General features: G+C 41.2%; 1 protein-coding gene and 1 non-coding gene across 3 annotated transcripts; both read left to right on the forward strand.

Moving 5' to 3' along the window:
- The first annotated feature begins 79 nt into the window (after positions 1–79).
- On the forward strand, positions 80–151 carry trnac-gca (transfer RNA cysteine (anticodon GCA)). The gene has a single exon. It is a non-coding gene; the product is annotated as a tRNA-Cys (tRNA).
- Positions 152–3789: 3638 nt separating this feature from the next.
- pdgfba (platelet derived growth factor subunit Ba) lies at positions 3790–24049 on the forward strand. Of its 2 annotated transcripts, none has more exons than XM_086034582.1 (7): positions 3790–4491; positions 14167–14269; positions 17090–17149; positions 17249–17445; positions 18480–19356; positions 22344–22478; positions 23385–24049. In XM_086034582.1, the coding sequence occupies exons 1-6, from the start codon at positions 4420–4422 to the stop codon at positions 22463–22465; spliced, it is 1431 nt and encodes a 476-aa protein (XP_085890708.1). In that variant the 5' UTR covers positions 3790–4419; the 3' UTR covers positions 22466–22478; positions 23385–24049. The 2 variants fall into 2 exon arrangements, with proteins under 2 accessions (XP_085890708.1, XP_085890707.1); XM_086034581.1 differs by having other exon boundaries at positions 3791–4491; positions 17087–17149.
- Positions 24050–24997: the final 948 nt, after the last annotated feature.

Here is a 24997-nt window from a genome sequence, read left to right on the forward strand (position 1 = left end):
AGTGATCCCCAATTCAAATCTGCACCTCCTGGTTCTCTAGTTCAAACTCATTTTCATTCATCATGTCACTCTCTGCACAGGGGGTATAGCTCAGCGGTAGAGCATTTGACTGCAGATCAAGAGGTCCCCAGTTCAAATCTGGGTGCCCCCTTCTCAGTTATAGTCTTTTGCCAGAATGCCTTAATCCACCAACAAACAATTTGACTTTTTGGACTGACTACTTCCTTTATTGATACTTTTGTCATGAAAAATTACATTCCAGTGAAGGGTCATATCAGTGGTAAAATCTAGCGGTCCCCAATTCAATTCTGGGTACTTGCTTGCCACATATCTGTAGTCCAGAATAATTTGCTCGAACACCCCAACACACCAGTAAGATGTTGTGACCTTTTAGCTCATAGGGACTATTGCCCAAATTGTGGTCACATGCATCATCTCCACCACCAAAACACTACCACTTCACTCAGGTATGCATCTCACAATCTATAAACAGGTCACACTTGCGCTGACATCCATGTTCCACACCTTTTCCACATTTGCTACCTCATTGTGCCCCTTGTATATTTAGCTACAACGTTCCACTTCCTCTGCTATTGATGCTGGGAAAAACCACAACAATACGTTGTGATTCAGACCTTCCTCTCTTTTCCCTCTGCCCACTGCATCGTCTGGCTGCTTCCCTTTTTTTTCCAATACGCCTCAGATTGACCCAATACTCCTTCATTCACTCTGCTGTCATTGACACTAGTTCACATACAACGTGATTCTATGTCTAATTCAGGGGTGTCAAACTAATTTTTGCCGTTCACAGTTACGGTGTCCCTCGGAGGGCCGTTACGACTGTGAACCCATATAAATGTAGGATCCCCTTATATTATCAAAATACATTCACGGATAACTAGTTTTGAAATCAGAAGCCAGTAAATAGTTTGTGCAACTATTTTTCAATTTATTTCAAAGGAGGGATTGGTAACAAATGTTTGCAAAATATCATATTTTGAGATCATTTGAAAAAAACCATGTCATGTCAACACACATGATTTGACTTTACGGGGCCACATAAAATGATGTCGCGGGCCGGATCTGGCCCCCCGGACCTTGAGTTTGACACCTGTGGTCTAATTGATGGTGTAGTGGAATGTGTCAGTGTTTTTCAAAAATTACAAAAACAACAAAGTATTGGAGACGATATTTCTGAAATGAAATACAACTAAAATAAAAAATATAATTGATAGGTAAATTACAAACTTACAAACTCTCTTTAGAGATTGCTCATTTTTGTCGTTTTTCAATGTTAAACCATACGGCAATTCATTTTTTTCTTTTTTATGTTGTCGTAAAGAGTATAAATATGTGAATACTTAAAAAAATGCACTGATTTACTTAATGTGTAACTTACTTTGTGTAAACTTAACGTACGGTCAACTTGCTATTTTTGAGTTGAACAAACTTTATTCAATCTTGTGGAACCAGATGGTATTGGCAAGAATTGAATTGAAATTCAATTTGTTGTCTTGAGACTCTTGACTGTCAGTGACAGAAACAACCATCTTCCATTTGTCCAAATCAAAATCAAACATTTGCTGGGAACTACCACCTTCAAATATGTACCTGTGCTGCTTTCGTGTTAAAGTGCTGTGCAAAGTTTCCCGATATAGTGCGGAAAGAGCGGCAGAGGTGTGTTAAGTCTATGACCTGAGTTTGAACTCCACTGGGACTCGCAGCGCCTCTGTGCAGACGAGACGACGACAAGGCGAGGAGCAAAGACATGCGCTGTAATTGCTAATTAGATCAGGCTATCGGACGGGAAGTTAATTAACACTCACTGGTTGAAAAAGAATAGAAAGATTGTGATGGGAGATGAGATGATATGAAAAGGAAGAGAGATAGTGAGAGAGAGCGGGAACACAGGTGAAAGCAGTTAATCAAATAAGAAAAAAAATGAGTGGCATGCCTGACGTGGCCTTCAAAGGGCTGATAAGCAAACCCAATATGAGCCTCTTTAAACTAAATGGGACTTGTCTGAGACCATTCATGATGTCACAACTGACTGTCTGGTCCTACTTGAATGAAGTTAGCTCACTCAGTCACACACACTTTGCCTCCGGTCTCGTGAAAACGAGTTTCAGCCTGTTAGCGTTTGAGACCAATTGGTTTGGCGTCAAACAGTATGAAGTGGAAACACTCATTGTATAAGTACAGTGAATTTGTTGATCTACCATGATTATACCCACAAAAAGAGTATCAAATATCCTTACCAAAAAAAGGACACAGGCAGTCTGCCATTTTGGTTCAAAGCAACCGTTTTGGGGTAATTTTGCCATTTCCAGGGGGCCCTTTAAAGAAGGAAATCTACCCGAACAATTTTTTTCAAGAATATGTTCCCAGCAGGTCCACTAGTTGAAACATGACATTCTGATTAATATTGTCTTTGTGTAGTATCAGTGAAGAAGCAAAATCCACCCATTTTTAGCCATCTCTGGGGGCGGCCATTTTGTCACTTCCGTCGACTGAAAATTATGTCACAACTACTCAGGGCTCAGGTAATGACCAATCACGGATCAGCTTCAGAAAACAGGTCAGCCGTGATTGGTCGTTACCTAAGCGCAGAGTAGTTGTGATGTCATTTTTAGTCGACGGAAGTGACAAAATGGCCGCCTCCAGAGATGGCTAAAAACGAGTGGATTAACTCTTATCCCACAAACGCAATATTTATCAGAATGCCTTGTTTCAACTAGTGGGCTTGCATAGAACATATTCTTCAAAAACATATGTTTGGGTTGACATCTTTAAGGTAAAACTACCAGAGATTTTTTTCACTTGCTACTGACTTTGAACCTCATATGCTAGAGAGATGGCTTGAATTTTTCCCATACTGAGCGTGTGGGTAAACCTGATATGTTTTAAAGGCGCAGTGAGGTAAAAGCTTAGCATTTACTCCAGCTGATTCACACGGCTCGTGTATGTTTGTGTCATCCAGGAATAGCCGCACAGGGAGGCCTGCTTCCTCCGTTCTGCAATAGCAGGGCGGAAGAATCCACCATGAACCTTGACCTCTGGGCTGACCCGCACTGCCGTGACCCTGAAACGAGACAGTGAACTTCCTGGAAAATAGTCTCAGGCCACTTTGGTAAACTAAGAATTTGTCCTCTTAGTGTCGCCTCACTTGGCACAGCAACACTTTGGCTTGTTGTTTTCTCATGGAGAGCTGCACATTGCAAACCACAAATGAGAAGAAATAAGGCATAATGTTGTGGAATGGGAAAAAAGGTATCGATTATGAGGAAAAAGGGCTAAAGTTAAGTGATGATTATGATTTTTTTTCACATTTTGTAATAGTGTGGCTGTGCAAAAAATAATAATTAAATAATCTATATCCTCATTAATTTATCACATTTTTCCTCCACAACTTTATTCTTGTATGCCTTTATTCCTTCCTTTTCAGTGGGCCCTATTAACTCATTTATACTATTTATATTCAAACTTGCATTGGCAGCTTATTTTTAAAGGTGTGTGTGTTTTAATGTTAAATATAAATATGAGCACTCCTACAAGAAGCGATAAGCCCTGCCCTTACAAAGACCTTTAAGGAAAATGTAAGTGATGTAAAGCTAAAATTGAGGAAAAACGCACTTCCGAATAATATCTTTCAAAATAAATGCAATCACTGGATACACTCATGAACACTGGATAAACCTTGTCATTCGGTTTTATTATGAAAAAGACATCGTTACATTTCCTGCACGTGGTTGACGAATTGACACAGTGAACTTGAGCAAGGAAAGCAGTCGGGTTAAAAAGACGCTCCGAGCTTTTTAAGACGCAGTCAGCGAGGAGTCGCGCACAGGAGCGAGAAGGACGTGACCGTGACGTTGATACAGAGAAAAAAAAAACCCGTCTGCGCCGTTATTGCACACACCCTCACACATACACACACGCGCTCGTGGATGAGCTGCCGCGAGAACAGGAGTGACACCGCGCTGACTTTCCAGAGATTTACGCACGACGCGCACAACTTTTACGCACGGATATTTGGCCATGCTGGACTTTATTCAAAGAGGACTCTAGAGCATTTTGACCGCAGCTTCAAATAGGAGGCGCTGATTTTTGCGTTGTTTAGCGTGGAATGTGTGCGTATTGACGCACTTGGACACGTTTGGATTTTGGCGTCTTCTCGCGGGTCATCATCCTCATCCGCGGACCACAAGCCTCCACGCACCTGCCCGACCATGGCCAGACTCACACGTCTAGCCTGAGTGTGAATCATTATTATTACTGTGAGGCTCTGACAGGTTGCAACGTATTCGGGATCCTTCACACCAAGCAGAAGGGGGAAACCCGAGGCTCGGCGGTAAGAGTGGACGCCGAGTTGCTCAATGCCCAGCCGGTCGCTGGCGGCTCCTCTGGCTGGGCGGCAACATGAGGTCGTGGCTCCCGCTGCTGCTCCTTGCCGCGCTCTCGGCGGCGCGCCTGAGGCTCGGCAGCGCTGAGGTAAGAGCACACAGGGCAAAAGTGCTCTGTACTTAAGTAGAAGTACAGATACTCGTGTGGTTTAAAAAAAAAAAAAAGTAGTGCTGATGCAACTACGTAAGTAAAAGTAAGACAGATTGTGCTTGAGTGCAAAAGTAAAAATTTGATTTTTACTATCAATTATATAGAACGTGTTTTGATAACTTGGCACAGCTAAACAAAAAAATCTCTACACATATAATAGTTTCACTATTATTCTTGGCCAAAACATAAAAGAAATCTGTTAAATAAAGTAATGAATCTGGACTATATTGTTTCCCTGACTCTTTTGCACCGGTGTTGTTAATGCCCTGTTAGTTCATTTCTGAATACCTGAGCTTTAAATCAATCAATCAATCAATCGAGCGTTCAACCAATTTAATTAACTTTTTTTTACACTGTTTTGTCATCCGAGGCGGTTAAAAAAAAAGTAACAAGCCTACTTTGAAAAAGGAAGGAGAAAGTTGTCTAGGTTCAAATATAGGAAATAAAAGTAAAAAGTCAATAGAAAAATAAAGGATAGATATATGAAAAATCTACTTAAAGTGTATGTCAAGTCAAAAATGTTCTTGACAATAAAGTACTCTATGTGCCCCAACAAGTCTAAACACAGCACTCTGACTAATATTGTGTTTGTGGAATATGAATTAAGCAGAAAAATCCACCCGTTTTTATCCATGGGGCGGCCATTTTGCCAATTGCTGTCAACTGAAAATGACATCATTGTTGCTCAGGGCTCGCGTAGCAACTCAGCCTGCGGATATCACATGACCAAAATCAGAAAACAGGTGAGCTGTGATTGATCGTTGCCTGAGCCCAGAGCACCTATGATGTCATTTTCAGTCGACAACAAGTGGCAAAATGGCCGCCTCCTTAAATGGACTGATTTATCTATCTATCTATCTATCTATCCATCCATCTATCCATCAATTTGAGCTAATAGCATGCACTACATACATGTAATACTTACATCACACATACATAAACACCCCCTTACACACACGCATACACACACATACACTTTTGAACAGGTTGCCCTCTGACTATTGTCCCCTGAGGTTGAGTTCGGGTGATTGGCGGCCGCTGATCCATTTTACATAAGAACAACTACTAATCTGCTAGGGATTTCAACGACTTTGTGTGTGTGTTCGCATCTGCGCGCATATCCAGCTGCGCGTGTGTTGCTGGACATATGTGCTCGTGGATGTGTTGCGTGTCAGAAAAAGCGCAAAGGCTTGTAAGAGTATTTGATTTTTAAGCCCACTTTGGTGCAAGGACATTGGGGAACAAAAAAGTGGCGAGTTGCAGCTGTTGCGTGGCAACCATATAATGTCACCAAACTTAAAATATGCATTTTGTATTAAATAACAGAGCAGCGAATCAATTTTAAAAGATGTACACTTAAAAAAGTCTCAAAGTCCTGATAGTTGTGTTTTTTTTCTGGGGTCATTTCTATCAGTTGGTCAGTCAAAAAGTACAATGGACATGGCTGCCATATGCTAATTTTCTCATTGGCCTCTGGACGCCATTTAGATTCTGCAAAGCAACAACTCAATTCTGTATCAGATTGATAATTATGTTTTTTTATTGTTATTTTTAAATTGATGTGATGTTTCATAATGAATCATGAATGATTCATGTGGTATGTCATTACTGACGGGAGAGGTATTCGAACTTAAAAAAAAAAAAAAAAACAAGAGCAAGGAAGCGCTGCAGTTTTCCTGTTTTTTTTTAGGCTACTTCAAGTTTTTCTTTCTTGCAGATGCAAAAGGAAACAAAACGTATACCAGGAAAAATATCGGAGCAGGGGTGTCACTAGGTTTGATGAATGGGGGGCCTCAGCCACCAGGAGATGCATAGGATGTGAGCAAATGTAGCACGCTAGTACAAAATTTCACAAATAGCCAACAAAGAGAAATTCCTTTTATTTTGATTTTGGACAACATTAACAATGATACAATACTGTATTATATATACATATATGTCTTATGTATGTTTGTGTGTGACACACCACAATGAAGAGTGCTTTTAACAAACCTGCCAAATGTGAATGATTACAAAAAAAAATCCTTATGCAGAAAAAGTCTCTTATACAGACACATCCCTACATGTTTGAGTCACGAAAATACAGTATTATATACGCATATTGCCTATGGTGGCTGGAATGTATCCCATCAGGACAGAGATGTTATCCACCAGCTAGCTTGTAAGCTAACAGACTTACAGGGCCGCTGTCTGCCGGAGAACAGGTGGTGGACTTGTCTGTGGCGTCAACAACACCTTGCCATACCGAGACATTTTTCAAATATTGATATTGAGGAAAGACACTTTTCAGTGTGTTGGCTTAGCTAGCTAGCTAACTAACTAACTGCACATACGATTGAAATTATAGAATGGAGGAGAGGTGACTGCCGGTCTCTCAGCTACGTCAGCAGGCAGTGGGGGAGGGGCGAGTCATGCCGAAGGCTCAAGCGCGTTATGGTTGCCGTTTCAGCCACAGCAAAAAAAAAAAAAAAAAAAAACCACTCTTGCTCTTTCAATTAAATACTTTCTACATTTACATCAGTATTCAACTTCAAACTTATATAATGTATTCAGAAACAAATTCTTTCAAAGTTTTCAGACTCCCCAAAATAAGCCTAATGGTTCCACTGTATCTCACCAAGTGCGGTTTTGACTCATACTAGAGATGGACGTAATAATTAAATAAATTCTCATTAGGCGTTGTGCCTCTTCTGGCTCACTGAACTGCTCAAAATGACACTGTTGTGGAAATAGAGGTTCCGCACATTTGAAGTGAGAGATTCTCCTATTCAACTAAAATTAATACTGTATATTTATTTTGCGACACTGTTAAATCAATGATATTTATTCATGATGTCTCCATGATGGAAACGTGTGCGTGTTGTGTGTGTATGTGTGTAAGCGCCGCCAACTGGCCCCATAATTACATTCCATTACACCTCACCTTTCTCCACAAACATTCCATAAGATCTCTGTGCCTTCCAGGCTTCCTGTACCGCGAGGCCCACTGCACAGTGTGTGTGTGCTTGAGTAGACAACACTGTATAAACGCTGAAATAGTCAAAACAACACAGAGGAAAGGCCCCCCAGAAAGGATAAAGACAATATTTGAGGTGTAACTTCGCCCGGCATCCAAACTGTCTCATTTAGCAGGGCCGGAGGTGTATTATTAGCTCCGTGTCCGCTTAATTGCTGCCTCCCTTCATTCAGGAGTGGCTATTTTATTCATGCCTGCTTAAGCATGGTGTTGCTGTGCTACTTTAATGTTATGCTTGTGAGAGGATTTCTGGACAAATTGGGCGGAAAGCAAAGTGGCTGCGTGGGAGTGTGTGCGTGCGTGCGTGCGCGTGTGCGTGTGCATGCGTGCGTTTGCTTAACTAGGTCAGCCTGTGGCTTGTGAAAGTCATCCAGGTGTCCTAGGCTGCTGCCTTCCCTGCAGCAGACAGAGACAAGGTGAGAAGGTCAAAACTAGCTGGAGCAGAAACATCAATGAGAGGATGCAAATGAAACATAATTTCAGTGGTACTACTCCAAGAAAGTGGACTGCCTGGAAAAGATGTTGTTACCGTTGGTGGATTTTTTTTTTCTGCAGATGGGTTTCTAGACAGTGGTGTGTCTTGATTGACTGACATTGACTTTGATTCGGAACTCCGGTGAATTGTTAACATGGCAGCACAGTGTGAAAACTAGCATAACTACGGGTTGATGATAGCTGCTGTGTATGCTCTGATAGCTAGCATAACTACGGGTTGATGCTGTGTTAACTGGGTTGATGATAGCTGTGTATGCTGTGATAACTACAGCTGAGCCCTTTTGTGCCGGTCCGTCCTCCGTCCGCGACCTGGGTGCCCTTCCGTCCTTGTCCCTCCGTCCTTATTCATAAAAATTATCGTCCTCCGACCCCGTCCGTCCTTGTCATTATAAAGCGATTCCCTCCTTACGTTCCGTCGGTCAAGCCCCCGCCGCCGCCCCCCCAAGCCCCCAAAAAAGGAGAAGAAGATGAAGCCAGGGGACATCACGAGAATATTTAAGATTGCGTACTGACACAATACTATTGGGTTTTGTTGCACATTTTCACTTTTTATTGCGTTATTTCGCAATGAAAATAATTATTGCAAAATAAGGCAATGTTATTTTAGGAGGAGAACAAACGTCTTCCACTTCCGGATCATAGCTTTCAGTGTTTGTTTTCCCTCGTAAGTGAAATAGGCGTCCACTAGAGAGCAGACTATGCTTTTGACAACAATACTGCAGGGAGGGAACGCACATGAAAAAGAGCACTCCAGTGTTGCAAGACAGTCTTGCTTTTTAAAAGAACACAACATAACACGTCAACCGAGACTTGACCCCGTTAGGGACGAATAGAGGGACGGACGAAAACCTACCTCCGTCCTTGCTTAGACCGTCCTTTCTATAAGAGTTCTCCTCCTCCATCTGACCGTCCACAAAATGGGCGTCTGACTGCCCAGCTCTGATAACTAGCATAACTACGAGTTGATGATAGCCGTGTATGCTGTAGCAACTAGCATCACTACGGGTTGATGATAATTGCATATGCTGTGATAACTAGCATAAATACGGGTTGATGATAATTACGTATGCTGTGATAACTATCATAAATACGGGTTATCATCAATCCATAGTTATGATAGTTATCACAGCTTACACAGGCAATTTGCTGTTTCTGGGCTTGGTCATGTGACACTCACCACACAAGTGTCACAATCAGAATACCATGTTTAGACTAGTAGGGGTACACACGAGGTTTGGTTCCCCTCAGGGTTCAGTATTATAGGTTCCATTGATGGGAATCGGTTTAACTGTATTTTTATTGCATAATCCTGCTCCTAACTAAAACGACAGTGATTGAATTTGATTGATTTTGGGTTGGCAGAGGTCTGAAGTGCACTTTAAAGCAAGGGAAAGCATTTGAATGTATATAGCCAGTGTACTGTCAATCAGAAGGGCCAGACTCCAGCTTCCCCTCGGCCCTGAGCAGGAAGAGCCATATAGAAAACGGATGGAAGGATGTACGGGACAGTGTCAAAATGTAACAATGATGGCTTGTGTCCGCTAATGTGAAAGAGTTGGAGACGGGGCGGCCAGCCGGACTGACAACAACTTCCTTCCACAGTGTGGCGGTACGAAAAGGGCTTTGAGAGACACAATGTGGACTTTTGTTTTGTGGCGTCGCATCTTAAACATGTGAAGAAGCTGCAGGATCAGACCACTGGGAATGCTTTGTTCTGATTGGTTTACAGATCTGATCTGATCATCACAGAGGAAGACTGAAGAATAGTCTTCATTAATTTTACCTGCATTGCACAGCACCTAGAGCAAGGGTACACAGACTTTTGTGCTTGCAATGAGCAATCAATAAAAATAAAATGATTTGAAATGCATATATGAAATAATTTAACATTCTTAGTATTTTTTCTTAGCATTCTCATGTAGCAATTCTATATTTATAATTTATCTATAATTTAAATACAATTAATGAGCCAATACTTTAATTTAAAATATAAAAAATTTCATTTACATTGGAAAATGTAAATTGTCTTAATTATACTTTATTAAAGACACTTGATTAAATATTTTTTTGCACTAATATGTACAACTGTTTATTAGACTTTTGTATTATTTAAAATAATCAATTAACCAATTATTTAATGAGAAAATTGGATGATAAATAAATATGTAAGGCGGCACGGTGGTCGACTGGTTAGCACGTCCGCCTCACAGTTCAGAGGTCGTGGGTTCGATCCCGGCTCCGGCCTCCCTGTGTGGAGTTTGCATGTTCTCCCCGTGCCTGCGTGGGTTTTCTCCGGGCACTCCGGTTTCCTCCCACATTCCAAAAACATGCATGGTAAGTTGATTGGATACTCTAAATTGCCCCTAGGTGTGATTGTGAGTGCGGATGTTTGTCTCTGTGTGCCCTGCGATTGGCTGGCAACCAGTTCAGGGTGTCCCCCGCCTACTGCCCAAAGACAGCTGGGATAGGCTCCAGCACGCCCTGCGACCCTTGTGAGGAGAAGTGGTACAGATAATGGATGGATGGATAAATGTGTACATTTGAATTAACAAAATTTGATGGGCCAGATTATTGGTAGATGAGATTAAAAATAATGAAAATAATTGTAACAATACTGTAACGGGCCATTATAATTTTGTAATTTTATTACAATTAATTTGAATATAATGAACTAACCAAGATTTTATTAAGTAAATAAAAATGTTAAATGTGTGTGTAAAGGTGTTTAATTTACAAATATTGACATTTGATTATTTATTAATTCAATTATAATTAATTAACCGATTATTTAAAAAAAACATGGAAACAATGTTAAATGTATATACATACAATTGTTTATTTTCCTCTTATTCTCATTTTATTAGTAACAATAAATCAATAAACCAATTATTTAAGGCGCTAATGGATAATAAATCAAGAACAACATACATTTTAACGACTATTTTACAGAGACATACTTTGCCCAACTTTGCTTTATAGGCTGCATTCTTCACACAAGAGACGACGAGTTCAAGCATTTGACATGTGAAGTGAAACATTCGGCAACCTCATTTGCAGCTCCGATTATGTCGTAAAAATGTCACTTCAGCCCATGTTGAGTCACAATACAATCAGCACGCTCTACATCCGAGAATGAGCTTCCTAAAACCCCAGTAAGACATGCTGAATACCGCTCTTATCGTATTTCCACAAAAGCACGACAAACAAGTGACTTATCAATTCTGAATTGAAGAATTCCACCTGGCAGCTGTGTAAACAATTTTTTTTTTTTTACTCATGTGTGTGCAGTAGACCGGTTACGTCATGACAGGAGGCATTATAAAGGTCAACGCAAACATTTTTTAAAGAATATTTTTTATAAATGCCCACTAGTTGCAATAAAACATTCTTATTAATATTGCGTTTGTGGAATATGAGTTAAGTAGCAAAATCCACCCGTTTTTAGCCATCTCAGGAGTTGGCCATTTTGTCACTTATGTCGACTGAAAATGACATCACAGTTACTCAGGGCTCAGATAACGACCAATCAGCTTCAGAAAACAGGTGAGTTGTGATTGGTCGCTATCCAAGCACCACCATAAGGATCAACATTAAAATACAGCAGCGCAGAAGCCCTCAAGAACGAATAAGAGATTTTATTCCTATAGAGAATATATTTAATTAAGCCACTGTAACATTATGCACAGTTTGAACAGTAACACTACGCCTCACCGCATATTGTGTCGGAATGATTTTCAAAGTGCAGTGAGGATAAGCGGTTTGGATAAAGGATGGATGGAGTTTTCTAGGACTAGTGGTATGTGGGTTCCCTCTAGCGGTATGTCAAAGAACTACTGCTTAAAAGGGGAATCGACCCAAACATATATTTCTCAAGAATATGTTCCCAGCAGGCCCATTAGTTGAAACACGACACTCTGATTAATATTGCATTTGTGGAATATGAGTTAAGCAGCAAAATCCACCCGTTTTTAGGCATCTCACGGGGCGGCCATTTTGTCACATCTGTCGACCGAAAATGACATCACAACTGCTTAGGGCTCAGATAACGACCAATCACGGCTCAGCTTCAGAAAACAGGTCAGCCGTGATTGGTTGTTACCTGAGGCCTGAGCAGTTGTGATGTCATTTTCAGTCAACAGAAGTGACAAAATGGCCGCCCCCGGAGATGGCTAAAAACGGGTGGATTAACTCTTATTCCATAAAGGCAGTATTTATCAGAATGCCTCGTTTCAACTAGAACATAGCATAGAACATATTCTTGAAAAAAATATCTCTGGGTTGACTTCCACTTTAAGTACAGTTCAAGTGTCGTGTACAATATCGTCGGTGTCCTGTGAAAAACATTTGTCAATTTTTTCCCCATTTTTCAAGTTAATGCGATGTCTGTAACACAGAAACACCATTCGCATAAAAATAAGAAAACTTAAAAAAATTTGACATTGTTTGTGTTTTTCACAGGACAGCGAGGATATGTACGTCTAGATGTAATATTTTAATAATTATTTAACTCAATGAGCAATACATTTTAACTGAAGTACATTTTTTTTGTGTTGCGATGCTTGAGTGCAGTTTTAATGTTCAAAGTGTTCAAACAGCATGGTAGACTAATGGTAAAAGTCCAATAGCGCCAATATTTCCTTGCTTAATAAAATACCAGGACCAGAGGTCTGCACATAGGCCAAAAAGGATGAAAAGTATAAAACAAAAAAAGGAAGAAAGTACCGGAGCTGTTGTGAACAGGCTGCCGTTAAGTCGCACACAACAAGCGGCGATACTCTGCGCCAAAGAACGCCATGGCCAAAAACACTGAAAACAGTTACTCAATATTGTTGCAAAAAGGCGTAAAAATAAAGCCGAAATACATTTGGAAATATCGTATGGCAAACTTTGTGATAGAGCTCCTACAGTGGAGATCAAATGAATATACAGTATAGGTGTGTTGAAAGGTTAGAAGTGGAGCGCTCCGTTTACGGCCAAACAGATGAGGAGAGAGTTATAATCTGCACACATCAATCATCACCACTGTTTCCTGTTCAGGAGGAAGTGAAACTAGAGCATGTGTTGACATGGTGACACGAAGAACATAAACACATATGCATAATGACTTGCTACCACTTTCTCTTTATTCTTGCCTTATTGTCAGAGTTGAACAAACAGTGGAGAACCAAACCATCTCCTTACATTTTTTTTTTTCTTTATCGGATCCTCATTATTCACTTTATGGCACATACAGTAATTATACATGTAAGTTTGTGTGGGGTACATTGCTTCATGCAAGTATTGGGGGTGAGTTTGTGCCGGTTCATTTAAAGGCATGTAGTGTGTGTGGGGGAAGCGAGGGGGGGGGGGGGGGGGCAACAGGGCATATTTGCTCCCTTATTTCTGAGAGAGACACACACATACACACACACACAAATTTGAAATAAAACAATACATAAAGCAGTAGTCACTTTAGTCACAACTAGTCCCTTGGCTGTTTGGTGGCACGGTGTGCAACACACAAAACCTGGACCAGAGAATGAGAAGAAGAGAGGTGTCTCAGGAGATAAGATATAAAATATAAAATATAATACTATAATATCATATAAAATATATATAATATATATTCATATGTATAGTAATGTAATGAATTAGCTTAATTAAATAACAGGTGGACTTTATTTAGAATAAATAAATGGGAAGAATAAATATCTCAATAAAAATATTATATATACATTGACTCAAATAAACAGCAAATAATAACAAAAATATATTAATAGAATAAAATATGCTCACATAATTTTAGGTAAAGGCGCTAAAGAGAAAAAAAAGCTTTTTCTTTACAGTACTACAATAGATAAAAAAGTCGCACTAGACAAGGCCAGGCAGTTTTGCAAGCTAATTATAATGTGCTGCACTCCATTGTGAACTAAGATGCTCAAATGGTGGCGCTTGAGGGCAGCCAATTAACCTCACTTTGACAGATTTGAAAGATTTTGTAGTGTACAGACAACTTGAACTAATATGTTCTTTGTAAGAATAGACCCATGCCACTCCACATAATTATCAAACAAACTGGTAAAACACACTAGATAACGGTGCAATCTTTTGTGTCTCTGCAGGGCGATCCGCTCCCTGCGTCGCTGGTCGACCTGGTGAGGAACTCTCCCGTCTCCTCCGTGGACGACCTGAAGCTACTGCTGCAGCGCGAGGCCGACGCAATAGGTAATATGGAGAAAAAAAAAACAACACTTTTAGTAGACTGACTGCAAGCGTTAAGCTGTAACCCCCCCCAGCTGCCCGTAGAGGCAAGAATGCAGCCGTCACGAGAGTATATGTGACCTTGATGAATGTTTAGCCAAAAACAAAACTGCCACAGTCTAAGAAAATATGCGTGCAGGCAATATGAAAAATGCATTGGCGTTATCCTCCTGAAGTGAAATGGAGTCACACATGCATTTATTAAAAAGCTGATCCTTTGATGGAGGCGTGATGCATAAATAAAGTGCTGACACATCAGCGAGCACGGAGACGAACGTACGTATAGAAACGGGACAAGATGAGTCACTTGTCGTGCGAAGTTCCTATCTGCCGCCTAAATGAGTCTGGAAATGGAACATGGATAATGAATAATTTATTATTAATGTTTAATCATGCTTTTATGGGAAATAATATATTTTCCAGTTCAAAACTTGGCTCACTCTTATGCATCGTTTCAACTTTTATCTTCCGCAGCCTGTTCAGCCAATCAATAGTTAGGCCTGAATTACTAGCACTGAACTTATGAAGTTTAACTTCTTTCATCCCCTTTTCATCTCCTCCAACGTGGCTCACTCTGTGTTTAGCCATAAACAGTATGTTTTGAAATCTCTTCTGCAGCCCGCCTAGGCAGCCAAATAGTTGGGCCACCTGCCAAGCGATGACTCTGTTTTTGGTTTAACTATACATATTAAACATACACTTATATATAGAAATGCTATAAATTGATGAAGTTCAAAGATAACTTAACTGCTGTTTAGGCAACCCAAATAGTCAGGCCCGAATTACTATTGCTGGTGTTATCGAGATTTAACATGTTTGTTCCCCCTCAAATGGGGCTCTGTCTTTATTTAGCTATATACAGTATTTTTTCCATCTGTTTGGCTGTCCATTTTGGCAACCAAATAGTCGGGCCTGGGTCACTTGGGCCCTGTGCTGGTTACTGTTAAACGCTGAAATGCATCAATTTCAGTAGTAGAAGTGACTTGAGTTCAAAGAAGAGTCAGGAACTGTCTCAGTACTTCTGCTGCCTGTTTAGGCAGCTAGTTTAAAGGCCTGAACAACAGTGTGTTTGTTTTCCCCTCAAACGTAGCAAAAATCTTTATTTAGGCTTGTGCATTGTTTCCACTTTGGTGTTGAATTTCTTCTGCAACCCGTTTAGTCAGCCAAATGGCCATGCATAAAAACATATATATAATGACTATACACATGAAATACACATTTGTAAATTTCTATTCTTCTTTTCTTGATTTTTAAATCCCTTCTGGAGCCTGTTTAGGCAGCCAATTTTGCCGGCCCAGAATTACATCGGGTTTTTGTCATCCTTGAAATGTAGTTTGCCCTTTATTTAGTAATGTGCGTTGTTTCAAGTAGTCAAGTAGTCTGTTTCAAGGGCAAGTAGTTTCAACTAGTTCAACTGTTTTTACTAGCAGTTTCTCGTTTGTGCAGCCCGTTTAGGTAGCAAATTTGTCACGCCTGTATTGCTTCTGTATGTTTCAATTTCATGCGTAGCATACATGGTTCATTACAAATGTTACATTGATGAAGTTACACTCGATCAACACAAAAACAAATCATAAAAATGAGGACAAATGGTTTTATTAGGCAAAATGTAACTTTAGTCTCATTTCTCTCTCGAGTCAGTGGCTTCTATAGTATCAATAACCTTTACACACAAGTATAAAGGCGCTTCATTCAAGAATATGACATCACCAAGTTTCCCCATCAGCATCAAGGCGCCCTAAAAAAAAAAGTCTACTTTACTCCATGCATCATAAAGAAAGGAACATGTGAATTCGTGCATAAAAAGTTTTGTCATGCCACTTGGTCGCGTCTGGTGAGCTACAAAGAAGTCTGACCTGTGCCGGCGTGTGAAGATGCCGACAAGCTCCAACTTTAACGCAATTAGGCAAATGAAATGAAAAGAAGAATAAAGGACTCAGTCACGCAAAACACAGATAATGGCGCAGACGATGAAAACAACTTCTGAGAATAATTGGAAGCGCATCTAGTGGTTCATTAAGAACAGAACAAAAACTAAAAAAATATCCCGAGATAACCTCGCTCTTATGCACACCCAGGGTTATAATTAAAGCCGAGGGGCAAAGTATGAAATGGCGCCATATGTGTGAGCGTGCGTCCACACACACACACACGCGCACTAAATTTAACGACTCATATCTCCCCTCAACAGTTTCTTGACAGCTCTGAAACGAATTGCGGTAGAAAATAGCCTAATTGTTAAAACGGGAGGAGAAAAATAATTGGATTTCTTTTGTAGTGAACAATGACTTCTGCTAAAAACAAGCTTGTAAAAGTTACAAATGTGAGCTGCTTTTACATAGAGAACCTGCAAAATAGCTGTGTCAGAGGCCTTCATACTCAGGACCCAGCGCAGGCGGGACTTTCTATACAATGACACAGTACCCAGTTTCCTGCCTCCATTATGTTCTGATACTATTTAAAAATGTCGGGTCGACTTGTGACTTTCTCACACACATTTTTGAAAAAATTGCCGCATCAGAACCACAAACAGATGGACTGGCATTTACCTGCCTTTTACATAAAAACTGGACAACCCTGGAATTTTTAGATAATCAGTCTGGTTTGACTTCTGAAATACTTGTCAGACAGTTGTTTTTAACATAACAGCACAGGAAATGTCTGTATGGTTTTAAATTTCACATCCCTCCCATCTTTCAGAGACACACTGACTTTTACAGCCAGTCTAATATGGGCTATTATTCACACAAGGGTTTCAAATGTTTGTTTTCTCTTCCCTAGAAGACGAAGATGATCGCAGCATTGTCACAAACCAAACACACAGCCGGCACATCAGAAGCATCGGTAGGCTCCGCTTTGTCTAATTCACCTTGGCTGCATTTCTAATTTCTCATCTTGACCACTCGCATGTGTCCATTTCCCCCTCCTCTCCGCCAACTTTAGTGGAGGCTGAGATTGCCCAGCAGGCAGCGTGCAGAGTTCGAACCGAAGTGATGGAGGTGACTAGGTCCATGTTGGACCGCCGCAACGCTAACTTCATGCTGTGGCCGCCCTGTGTGGAGGTGCAGCGATGTTCGGGCTGCTGCAACACGAGGCTGCTGCAGTGCGTACCCACCGTCACCTCCAACAGATACCTGCAGGTAAATCCCCTCAATCACCACTGGATGACTGTGACTTATAGTCACTAAGGCTTGGTGTGTAATATCATTGGCCCCTTTCACACTGACTTTTTCCATGCTCACTGTCCTACGTGTGAAGTACACAAATAACGTTACGTAATTCTTAGGCTTTGCTGCAGTCTCTGTATAAACACTTATTTGTAAAACTTGTGCCGCCTCTCATCGGATGAGGACATTCCGTGACTTTGTTTACGTAGACAGGACACCAGGTATTTTTTGGCCTGGATTCAAGAGTGAAATTATTGAATTTAACATTAACAGCTACTCAAGGGCACTGACGAGGATTATAAAGACTCTTTACTGGTAAGAAGAAAGAAGTAGTGAGGCCCAAAGTGATTTTTTTTTTTTTTTCACCGGGTCTCAAGTCTGTGGCGGCGCTGCTGCCCCGAAATACATAAGATTCACCTTTTGGCATGTTCTTATGACTTTTTGACTTTCTTCAGACTTCTTATTGGCGAGAACTGCCGCTGTCAAATGGACTGTTGGTGTTGACAGACCTCAGAACGGGGAATATTTTGTTTAAAAATACTGTGGACGTTGGCTCATTGTGAATGCAAACAGGTGGAATCAACTCACCAAAGGCCCCCCTTGACATTTTTTACACTCTCATTTCTGTTCAGATTATACAAACAAGATAGGGCATGTGAACAGATGCTGCGGGAACATTTTATTACCTCCAGGCTGACAGTTTTTCTGACGCTAAACTTCATATTAAGCATGACCGTAGACAAGAAGTATCGGGTAGACATACGCTTGTAACAATCTGTCCAGTCGCAAGTGGTACACCAATAAAGAGGTCCGCAGCTGCCAACATACAAAACACGTCCGCATGCATGATGTCAATTTTAAAATATGTTGGAAAATGACACTTGATAAGTGAGCACTGGCAGGAAGCCACCGCATTTCCCAAGCATTATTAGCTTGTCTGGAAATGTCTTCATGCCAATGTGACTTGCACAACACGTTCTCACGAGAGTGTTTTTGTGTTTGTGAAGGTGATAAAGATCCAGTATATCAACAGGAAGGCCCACTATGACAAAGCCATCATCTCGGTGGAGGACCACCTGGTGTGCAGGTGTCAGCCTTCCTCGCCCAACCCGCCATCGCTTACCACGCCAAGCCATCCTCAACCGCCTCTCCCGCGGGCGGCCCACCTCGCTCCACCCAAGCCCCTGGGTTCCAAGGCCGACCTCCACCGCAACGATGACCTGAAGCGAAACCAGCGGCTCTACAACAGCGAGGAGCAGGAGCCGGCGGCAAGGCAGTGGCCGCAAGGGGGATACACGCAACTGGTGCACTGGACGCAGCACAGGGTGCAGCAGCCGCTCAACGGCTGGCCGTCGGACGCATGGGCCGGACAGGGCAGAATGGGAAACCCACCGCAAGTTGGCCAAGGGAGCGGACACGAAGGCAGTCGCGAGGAAGGCGGTGAATTGCATCGTCAGCAGTTCCCATCCCAAAGCTACACCTACGGAGATTCCGACAATCGGAATCTTAGGACGCAATATCGACTCAACGCCCCCCAGTCGGACGGTGTTTCCCACCCAGACACCACTCCGTCGCCCCAATCGGAACAAAGCCCCACCCCTGTTTTGCGCATTTCCACCAACCGTAAAGACTCGGTGACCGGCAAGCCCAACATGGAGGCGACGCCGACACACGCGAGGACGCAGGCGGAACGACCAACAGGGAATGGGAGGCAGGACTTTGAGTTGGCCAATCGGGGCGAGGCTAAGAACTTGACACTGGCCAATGGTGGAGGTCAGCTCACAGAAGAGGAGAGGAGGCAGAAGGTTCTGGAGGTGGTTCTGGGGGAGTTAGACCGGCCCACTCATCTTCATCCTCATCACCCTCAGCAAAGACCAAAACCAGGTAAAGATTACATCAAGATTTTTTGTTGAGCCGCGAGGAGCCATATAGGTATTATGCAGTGGAAAAGGGACACAGCTAGCCATTGTTAGCTTTAGCACAGGTTCCTTTAACAACAAGTCTGTGGCCTGGTACCTCTTCATGGGCAATTTGGTACTGGGCCAATAAAGATAAGATAAAGATACATCTAAGATAAAGATATATCTATATTTTTTTGGTGGCAGATCATATAGAGCAGGGGTGTCAAACTCATTTTTGTGGTGAGCCACATCATAGTTTTGGTGTCCCTCGGAGGGCCGTTAGGACTGCGAGCCCGTATAAATGTATGATTACCTCAAAGCGGAAGTCAACCCAAGCATATTTTTTTCAACAATATGTTCCCAGCAGGCCCACTAGTTGAAACACTGAACAACATTCTGATTAATTTTACGTTCGTGTAATATAAGTTAAGCAGAAAAATGCACTCGTTTTTCGCCATCTCTGGGGGTGGCCATTTTGTCTTCTGTCGACTGAAAATGACATCACAACTGCTCACAATGACCAATCATGGCTGATCTGTTTTCTGAGTCCGAGCCGTGATTGGTCACTGTGAGCAGTTGTGATGTCATTTTCAGTCGACAGAAGACAAAATGCCCGCCCCCAGAGATGGCTAAAAACGAGTGGATTAACACTTATTCCACAAACGCAATACATATCAGAATACCTTGTTTCAACTAGTGGGCTTGCATGAACATGTTCTTGACAAAAAAATGTTTGCGTTGACTTCCGCTTTAAATCAACACATACACACAAAAAATTGATCGCTAACTGGTTTTGAAATCAAAAACCAGTAAATAGTTTGTTCAACTATTTTTCAATTTATTTTAAAGGAGGGATTAGTAACAAATGCTTCCCATATCTCATATTGGTACGTAGTGTAGAAAGTGAAGAGGCTTTGAAAGAAACATGTCAAGTCAAGACACATGATTTGCCTTCGCGGGCCACATAAAATGATGTTGCGGGCCAGATCTGGCCCACGGGCCTTGAGTTTGTGACTTGTGATATAGAGCATGTCTTGATCAGGAATCCACCTCCGTCCCCAGCAATGGCAAGGTACTGTTGCTCAACTGTTAGGTGTCGTTTTGGTCTAATGATGTGAAAATGTGACTAGCATAATGGCGAGGACTGTTGAGAGTACCAATTCCAGTTGGACCAGGACATGATTTTTTTGCAATTCACTTCCTTAGAGAACGGCAAGTTGTGTAAGAAGTACTTAAACGATCGGTTGTACATTCAGAAGTTTAGAGAAGGTCAAATTAAATTTACCTGTTGTCCAAACTACCGGTAGTGGATTATCAATGGGTTCAATTGAAATTACAGGACAAAAGGTGTTTAGCATTTCCATGTGGGTCCATATTGGCTGCTGCACACAATGCATGATGGGTAACAAGTAACAGGAAGTGTCACAGCGATGAACAAGGCCGCATGTGTCCTGCTATTCTTCCCGCACCCCAAGAGAACTCAATAACTCAAAGCTGCAGGCACCTTTTTGGTATTTTTTTTTTTTCTAATGCAAGCTCCAAGGTCATCAGTTACCCTTGGGAGTAGTTAAAACCTTTGTGAAAGTTGCGATGTTTGTCCTTGATGGGAGCTTGAACACAAACGCTGTGATGAAAATGTTGAGGCTACAAATGTGCATCCGGTACCTCACTAGTACATTTGTGTAACATTGTATCGTTGTATTGTGGCGAAAGGCAGCAAAGGGGCAGAAGATTTGCGGTACTACCAAAACCAAAGTGAGACCCTTTAAATGGAACTAATGACGATGATTTAACTTTAAAAGGTTTTCCTTAAGGAATACATTAGTACTTAAAATGAAGTTGAATATAATGAACATCATCATGCACTGACACATGTTCTCACTAGTTCGATTGTAAGTAGCTTTTATTTTTTGCCAGGCAGAAGTTCAAACGCATTGGCATAAACGTTGGTTGTGTTACAATTAAGTTCACATAAGATTGTGCTGGATGTGTTTTACAAAAACAGTCAAGTAATGGAGAAAATGAATAATGGAGAAAAAAAAAATAGCACCCTACTTCATAAACACATGCAGTAATGCTATAATTAAATCAAATTACAAAGAACGAAAACGTTTTTGACACATTTTCTCCTGCAATGCACATTTCACTACTCATCCTGGACCGGGGGGTGTACTGGAAATACTGTAATTGAGATTCAACTCCACACTATACTTATCAGTACGGCAGTAATATCATAGATGTTAATTGTTAGCCCGTGTGCCTATGGACTTTCCCCATTGTATGTTAGCATTATGTTAGCTTGCTTCAAACAACCACATGTTATGCGAAAATGCATTGAGTTACATTTCGACCTTCCATATTCACAAATCATTTCTAGTACCACACTTGCTGGAGCAGGACCATTGAATCCATACTGGATACTGAATGGATTTTATGAAGCAGATTTTTGGGAAGTAGCAATTTTAAAATATTTCCCAAACTTCCCTAGTTACGTGCCCAAGGAAAGGAAATTTACCACAAATGTTCTGCCCTGTAGTTGTTTAGCGGCTCACATACTGTAGCTAAATTATGCAGCTGGTGTGAGAACAATTCTCATTTAGGGACCTGATTACAATTTCCCTGCAGTCGATTGACAAAATGTCCAAGCTTGTTTGACTTTCTGATTCTTCTCCTCCTTAAACGTTTTGTTGAATTTTGAGTTGAAGCTATTGGTAGTTATTCACAAGTTACTCAGCTTGGATCAAATTTAGCGATTTAAAAGTAAGCACTGGCTTGTTCGACTTACAGATGTTATATTTTCCTTGTAAGTTTAAGTTGTAGTTGTCTGTATTGCAGTGGCTCATACAGCTGACTCTTGCAAAGCTGACCTGGGATCGATTCCCACTCAATGACCAAGAAAAATTAGCCGATGGATTTTCTGACACACCGCATTTCCGCCTGCCTAAAACGTGTGGCCCTTGTCCTCCGCAGCGCTCGCTACGGCGGCCCCGCCCTCCAGCCGCCAGACTCCTTTCAGGCCGGCGTCCCCCCGTCGCAGGAGGAAACACCGCAAGCGCATCAGCAAGGCGGCCATGAGAGACATGATCATGTAGAGCCGAGGTGCAGGTGAGCAAAGCAGTACGTCTATGAGACTCTTGAGATTCTCTGTTTCGCTTTCCTTTCCTTATCTGAGCAAGGTGAGCCGGAAGTACTTAGAGGGAAGGTGGTTCAAATTCTTAGAAATGCTTCGGAAAGCCCTGCTAGAAATAAAACAAACAAACAAAAAAAAAGCATCAACTAGCATGGCTTTGTTGTGTTTCAGTGCTGGTCTTATTAGCCGGTCAGATATCAGCTTCTGGCAAGACCCCAACAACATGATGGGCGGCTGTGACTCACTTCATAGAACTGCTCACAGCTCACCTGTTTTCTGAGTTTGGTCACGTGATATTGGCAAGCTGAGCCGTGATTGGTCCTAACCTGAGCCCTGAGCAACTGTGATGTCATTTTCAGTCGACAGCAAGTGGCAAAATGGTCACCCACTGAGATGGATAAAAAAACGGATGAATTTTGCTGCTTAATTCATATTCCACAAAAACAATATTAATCAGAATAGCGCGTTTACACTCGTGGGGCTGCGTAGAACACATTGAAAAGATATTTTTTGAGTTGACTTCCTCCTTTAATTTTTAGAGTATTTGCTACAATTCTTGAGCAACTGTTTGACCTTCCTTCTTCTGTACGTGATGTGCAGCAATACCAAAATGAATATTTTTAAAATGAACTTGGGAGTTCTTGTATGATATTGTCAAAAATGAAATCGCAGGACTTTTTTGCAAGAATATTTCATTTGTGTTTGTTTTACAAACATAAGACATAGTTTCGTTTTCATTTTTTTAAAGCATTTTTGTTTTTAATTTTATTTAATTAACAAACGTTTTGTTTTTTTTTCCATTTTAGTTTATTTATTTTCTTTTGGTCAACCATACCTTGCTTTGGAGTGGATAATAACAGACTGTTCTGTTTTCCAAAAAGGGATTTGTTGAAGCAAACCAAAGGCTGTGGGGACCGGAAAACCAGCTCCAAAGGGTGCAGTGCATGGACATACTGGACACTACCAGTGAGGGACCGGATACACACTGGACATTGAGGACAGATGTGGTTGGACATCAATGGCCGAAATGTTTAAAAAAAAAAAAAAAAAGTGCAATCTTAACTCCTTGATGGCAGAGAAACTGTGTCACACTAAACACTGGACGGACATGGGTGTTCTGCACCTCACGAGTGCTTCACTGGGAAGGGAGCTTTCTGCTTCTTTTTGGTGATGTCTAACCCGCTCACATTGTACTACTGCCACCTAACATGGACCTCCAAATACTACATGGACGAACATACATGATCAGATTAAAAGCACTCTTAAAGACGTGGCTTTGTAGAGAGAGAGACGCTGTGAGACAGTTAATAGCCAGTATATGTATAAACGCTTAGAGCAACTTTTTATTTCTTAACTTATTTAAAAAAAAAACAAAAAGGAGGACAATAAAGTCCTTTGGTTCTCAAGTGTAATTATTATTATTATTATTATTGTTATTACTATTATTGTTGCCGTTTCAAGTCAGAGGAACTGTTGGTTGTACACACTGTAACTGTAATGAATGTTATTTTTCATAGAAAATAAAAAAAAAGCTCATCAGATGTTATGCTATTTGTGTCTTTGTGAGCAGGTAAGCAAGTAGCTTAGCGTGTTTCCACGTGAGAGATCATGTGTGTGTGTGTTTATGTGCGAGACAGATGTCAAAATTCTACTCTACTTAAAGCAGAGGTCAACCTAAACATTTTTTTTTAAAGAATATGTTCCCAGCAGGCCCACTAGTTGAAACGGGGCATTCTGATTAATTTTTCATTTGTGGAATATGAATTAAGCAGAAAAATGCACTTGTTTTTAGCCATCTCCGGGGGCGGCCATTTTGTCTTCTGTCGACTGAAAATGACATCACAACTGCTCACAACGACCAATCACGGCTGACCTGTTTTATGAATCTGAGCAGTGTTTGGTCGTTGTGAGCAGTTGTGATGTCAATTTCAGTCGACAGAAGTAACAAAATGGCCGCCCCCAGAAAACGAGTGGCTTAACACTTATTCCACAAACGCAATATTTATCAGAATACCCTGTTTCAACTAGTGGGCTTGTATAGAACATATTCTTGAAAAAAAACAAACGTTTGTGTTGACTTCCGCTTTAAGTATAAGAAAATACTAAAGTACAAAAGTAAAAAGTAAACATTACATTTTACTGTCTATTATACTTAACATCGATTTTGAGAAAACAACCCAAAACAACAAAAAAAACGAATCCACAATAGTTTCCCGCTTTTGTTAATGGTTAATGTTAAAAGGGGGGCAAAAAAATGATGTTTTGTCATATATGCTTTTTAAATGTCGGGAGTAAAAGTAAAAAGTTGTCAGCATAAATACTCAAGTAAAGTAGTGATACCCGAAAAAAGCAACTTACGGTAAGCGCAGCAACTAAGTTTTACTTTGTTAATTCCCACCACTGGTGTGTGGCTCTGTTGCACCCGGCTGTCGCGCAATCCCGCGTGGATGGGGGCTGGTCGGCAGAAATGCCTGGTTGTCGCGGTAACAGGGCA

Source organism: Filicampus tigris, chromosome 6, assembly GCF_054856515.1.
Source record: "Filicampus tigris isolate MCC_2025a chromosome 6, RoL_Ftig_1.0, whole genome shotgun sequence".
Classification (NCBI taxonomy): domain Eukaryota; kingdom Metazoa; phylum Chordata; class Actinopteri; order Syngnathiformes; family Syngnathidae; genus Filicampus; species Filicampus tigris.

Bases quoted from the DNA above. Each gene is read 5' to 3' on its own strand.
- pdgfba (XM_086034581.1), top strand. From the start codon at position 4,420: ATGAGGTCGTGGCTCCCGCTGCTGCTCCTTGCCGCGCTCTCGGCGGCG. The intron at 4,492-14,166 runs GTAAGAGCACAC...GTGTCTCTGCAG, and splicing joins TGAGGCTCGGCAGCGCTGAG to GGCGATCCGCTCCCTGCGTC. The intron at 19,357-22,343 runs GTAAAGATTACA...TGTCCTCCGCAG, and splicing joins TCAGCAAAGACCAAAACCAG to CGCTCGCTACGGCGGCCCCG.